Source organism: Lathyrus oleraceus, chromosome 7 (genome assembly GCF_024323335.1).
Source record: "Lathyrus oleraceus cultivar Zhongwan6 chromosome 7, CAAS_Psat_ZW6_1.0, whole genome shotgun sequence".
In the NCBI taxonomy this organism is placed as follows: Eukaryota; Viridiplantae; Streptophyta; class Magnoliopsida; order Fabales; family Fabaceae; genus Lathyrus; species Lathyrus oleraceus.
In genome coordinates, this window is record NC_066585.1 from 350,868,327 (window position 1) to 350,873,497 (window position 5,171).

The 5,171-nt window shown below is 42.6% G+C and overlaps 1 protein-coding gene across 1 annotated transcript; it reads left to right on the forward strand.

Annotated features, from left to right (window-relative positions):
- The first annotated feature begins 266 nt into the window (after positions 1-266).
- On the forward strand, positions 267-2,072 carry LOC127103784 (uncharacterized). Its single transcript, XM_051041018.1, has 2 exons — positions 267-1,076; positions 1,956-2,072. Exons 1-2 carry the CDS (start codon positions 267-269, stop codon positions 2,070-2,072), a joined length of 927 nt encoding a protein of 308 aa, XP_050896975.1.
- The last annotated feature ends 3,099 nt before the right edge of the window (positions 2,073-5,171 follow it).

Sequence of the window (5,171 nt, forward strand, 5' to 3'; positions counted from 1 at the left end):
CAGAGTACAATGTCACCCAGAATGTCATGACATTGTACAGTAAGGACAAAAAGGGAATGCGTGCGTCTGAAAAGTTATAGCAACTAATGAAGTTAGTTAGCTACTGTTTAATAAGTCAAATTATTAAACAAATGGTGAGCGCTGAGTGGTCAAAATCTAATAGACCTTACTCTTGCACAAAGTGGTTCACATTCAGTCGTTTCATTCTCCACTCGTGCAAACCCTCGTCCAAAGAAATGATTCATCTTCCCTCTCAAATATTCAGCATGGCTCGTCAATCCGACACCTCCTCGTACACCACCATGTCTGATTCTCACAGCACCGAGTCTCACCACCCTACCCGGGAGGATCCAGTTGTGGACGCAGCAACTTCGTCCCATGCAAGAAGACCTAAGGAAACGGTCACCGGGTTTTCATCAGAAATCGCTCTTGATGAACACACAAGGGAAGGGTCAAGGTATGTACATAACTCCATTGCAACTATCGTCACTCAGATACTATCTGGCAATCGAGATGTTCCTGGGGTTTCTGTTCCCTTGAACACAATCATTCCTGACATTGCTGCATGTCAAGATAAAGCTGTTGTGTTGAGGCAAAATGTCACTGACAATGTTGAGCAACCAGATGCTCATGAGGGATCAAAGGTTGAAAAACCCTCAGGCAAAGTGAGAAGTGAGAAGGCCAATGTCACTCAAAGTGTTGAGGACAATCCTAGGGCTGAGACGATTAACGTGGAAGAGCTCTCAGACAATGAACTTCTGGCTACAGTTGTCCCTAGGATAGCCAAGAGAGTCAGGACCAGAAGGGAGAAAAAGGTTGTGGAGCTGAAGTCCCCCTCCAAGGAGGTTGGTGTAACAAATCCTCAAAAGCAACCAGAGTCAGAGAGTACACACAAGAGGAAAAGCTATGGTCCTACAAAAGCTTGGAGCAAAGAGGTGCCTAAGAAGTTGAAGACCAAAGCTGTGGTGGTTGAGTCTGAATCTGATGCCCCATGTGATGTCACAGCATCCATGTCCAGGAAGAAACCCTCTTCCAGTAGGTTGGCAACCAGTGTCCCAGAAGTTCCCATTGACAATGTGTCCTTCCACTTTGCCTCCAGTGTTAACAGGTGGAAGTATGTATACCACAAGAGGCTGGCATTGGAAAGAGAACTGGCACAGAATGCATTGGACTGTAAAGAGATTGTGGATCTCATCAAGGAGGCAGGTTTGATAAGAACTATGTCACAACTTCCTAAGTGCTATGAGACCTTAGTGAAGGAGTTTATTGTAAATCTGTCAGAGGAGTGTGCTGATGGGAGATCCAAGGAATTTCGAAAGGTCTATGTGCGTGGAAAATGTGTGACCTTTTCCCCCTCTATGATAAATCAGTATCTGGGAAGAGCGGATGAAGAGCAACCTGAGCTTGAAGTGACTGACAATACAGTCTGTCAAGTCATCACAGCCAAGCAAGTCCGAATGTGGCCTCTCAAAGGGAAGCTAGTAGCCAGCCAACTAAGTGTCAAGTATGCAATGCTACACAAAGTTGGAGCAGCCAACTGGGTCCCCACTAACCACAAGTCAACTGTGTCTGTGGCATTAGGGAAGTTCATCTATGCAGTGGGAACCAAGGCAAGGGTGAACTATGGTGCTTACATATTTGATCAGACAATGAAGCATGCTGGGAGCTTTAGTGTGAAGGGACTCATTGCCTTTCCATCTCTCATATGTGGAATTGTGCTGAATCAATTTCCACACATTCTGACAGATAATGACTTCGTGAAAAGAAGAGAGAGTCCATTGGCCTTCAGCTACAAACTGTTCCTGGGCAAGCATGTCCCTGACATTGTCTTGACATCGGGAGAGACTTCCAAAGCTGGCAACCAACCAGACAAAGCTGATGTTATTACAGTTCTCAAAGAGACCTGCAAAGAGCTGGGAGCTAGAAAGCATGCACTGGAACAACTCATCTTGTAGCTGGAGTCTACTACTGAGGACACGGATGGAGCTGAAGGGCAAATGGCTGAGGAGGAGGAAGAGGCCAGCTCTGAAGAGCAGGACGATGAGGAGGCTGATGATGAGGCTAAGGATTAATCACTTCTTTTGTGTTTTTTTTCTGTCATGTGTGTAATTCAAATTACTATTTGTGGATCTGTAAATTAAAGTGTTGCTTTGGCAACATTTTTGACAAAAAGGGGGAGTGACAAGTGATACCCCAGGACAACCGAAGTTTACATTGTTAAACTTTATTAAAACAGGTTCCCATTCATGACAGATTGAAGTTTTCCCCTACTACAGCTGCTGTGTGATGAAGTGTGTATTTAGCTTCTGTGTGTATGCTGATATGTGTGTGAAGTTTTTATTTAACTTCCCCCCCCCCTGCAGCTGATGTTGAAGTTTAGGTGCAACTTCTAATATGTGTGTGCTGCTATGCGAAGTTTTTATTTAACTTCCATGTGTGTGAGTGTGCTGCCACTCTGAGTGTATTAGCTAGTAGTATTCCGCTGCCATGAACTCTGTTATGGGGATCAAAGTGTTTTAGCCAAAAATTTGCCAAAGGGGGAGTTTGTAGGTGTTTAATTGGCTGCATTATATGGTAAAACACTAATGTCTTGACTGATGTCATGACATGTAAGTGTGACTACATTGTAGTTACTGCAGGACTAGCTAACACAGGACTATTGAATGCTGTGACATTCATTCCTGTCAACAGATACTAAGGAACAGAAGTTCTGTTAGAACTTAGTATTCATTTGCAGTCTGGTTATCAAGGAAGAACCAGACCTGGCATAAGGCCTACTGACTGAATGTCAAACTGGATGTTGTGACATTCATCATTAACAGCAGCTGGTGAAGATTAGGCAGAGTGGTGTTCTGCTATACTTCAGCATATAACTTAGTTTGTTCTTCAAGAGAATAACAGAACTAACTTAAGGCCAAATGTGTAAATGTTAAGTTGGACACTTTGACATTTACTAATGTAAGCTGTTACTGTAGTATGGTCAGTTTGATCATGTACATGTCAGCAAATTGTACAGTCTGTTTTCTGGAAAAACAGACTCAGCATATGGACCTTGATGTCAAGCTGAATGTCATGACATTCGTGCCTGACAGCATATGCTAAATTGTAGGTTGTTCAGTTTTTTGTTTCAGCTTTTTCTCAGGCTATTCTTTAGGGATTCAACAGCTGAGAGAAAATCCAGGAAATCAACAACCAAGCTACATTCAATGAACCTAACAAATAGCCTATTTGTTAGCAACCTAAATGTTGAATTTGAGGGAACTTGTGTGACCTAAAATTCAGGAAAATACAGGTGCAAAAGCCCAGGTGCTGCAATATAAAAAGGAAGGCATTCCTTCATTTAGTCTTGGGGATTTTGAAGCGTGAAGAGTCAGTGTGTCCATTATACTTCACTGCTGTATTTTGTGTGTCTTGTATTAGACGTATCTTGTAAGCCAAGCCATTATCAAGTAGATGATTGCTTTGGCATAGGGTGTTCATTGAGTTGTAAGTGTTGTGTCACTCAAAGCTTTTAAGCGTGAGTGCTGTGTATCTTGATTTAAGCTGTGAAGCATAATCAAGAGTTGTTTTTGAAGTGTGACTTCAAAGTGTCTTTAATATCAATGAGGTGATTGAGGGGGAGTGAGTAGGAACTCTGATCTTAGGTTAAGATTGAAATTGCATTGGGTAGGGATTAAGTGATAAGTTGTAAACGGGTGAGTTTAGCTTTGATTTGATACTACTAATAGTGGATTTCCTCCCTGGCTTGGTAGCCCCCAGATGTAGGTCATGTTGGACTGAACTGGGTGAACAATTACTTGTGTTATTTACTGCACTTACTATTAAGTTCTGCATAATCCCTGTCTGTGCAGAATTGGATGTCATAACAACCAGTGTGACATCCAAAGTCTGATAACTAGAATTTCACTTATTCTTCCCACAACTTGGGGCCTTGGTGCTTGCAGAAGCTGATGGAGTAGTCATATAGATACAACTTCTTCAGATCCACCTTGGTTTCCACTTGCACCGATCATGAAATTTGAGATGTGCCTGTCTGTGGAATCTTGGGAGTGTCACATTCAGGCCTTGTGGTGTGAACACAATGACCTTTGGATCAATCAAATCTTGCACTAAGTGCTTTAGAGCTCTGCAATCCTCAGTCGTGTGCCCGGGTGCTCCAGAATGGAATACACACCTAGCATTTACATCAGAGCCACGAGGGAGACGTGTTGGAGGGGCCTTAGCTTCCCTTAGCTTTACCAATGAGTGCATAAGTAAGAGAGGGAAAAGTCTACTGTATGACATAGAAACATGATCCATGTGCCTCTCTGACTTCTTTGTCTTTCTCTGACCTTGACAAACATTGTTCCCTTGCTGATTGGGATAGTGATTATGCACTAGGTTGCTTTGCCTAGGTCGGGAAATAGAAATTGACTGCTGACTGGAGCCTTTGGAGATCTAGGGTGAGGATGATATCCATGAGGTAACTCCTGGTGTGGAATAAAGTCATGCACGTTTACAGGAGTGATCAATTCTGGTACAACAATTGACATATGATAGCTTAATAGTACGTTCATGATATCCAAAACATAGCCAAACTGACTCTTCAGTTCGTTGAGTTCCAAGCTCAACGCTTCATGACTTTCCATTAACTCGTCCATGGTAACTCGAGACATACTTCTGATTTGAACGGATATTGGTTAATCAGCTTGATCGTAGTAGGTTCTGGACAAAGGCCAAACAACAACGAGCTTTCTTGAATATGTATGATGAAATGCAATGATTCATGAATGTAATAGGTTTTCATGTTACCGAAGGAATGTATATGCTGAATGATGTGATGAAATGGCACGCAACATCATGGATCCAAGGGTTCACGACATCTTGGAAAATCTGATCGTGAAGCTCAGGGTAGGTTGAAGGTTTATTTCCCTGCAAGAAACAACCATGTCCCCTCACAAGGTGAGTACTAAGACTTATGAAGACGCTTAGATTCAAGGATCATGAGGCAAAAGTATCATTGTCGCCACAAGATGACTTGTGAATTAACAATACTTTCGGGATGACCTCCTCTAAGTGAAGTTACCTTCAACCTCAAAAGCCAGGGGTTGTCTAAGGTTCTTGGAGTCATGGACTCTCCTTTGAAGAATGACTGTCAGCGTGAACATGACTCACGTGCCAACAAAACTCCA

Excerpts from the sequence above, each read along its gene's own strand:
- LOC127103784 (XM_051041018.1), top strand. The coding sequence starts at position 267 with ATGGCTCGTCAATCCGACACCTCCTCGTACACCACCATGTCTGATTCT. Across the intron at positions 1,077-1,955 it reads CAGAAGTTCCCATTGACAAT|CTGGAGTCTACTACTGAGGA; the intron begins GTGTCCTTCCAC and ends CTCATCTTGTAG.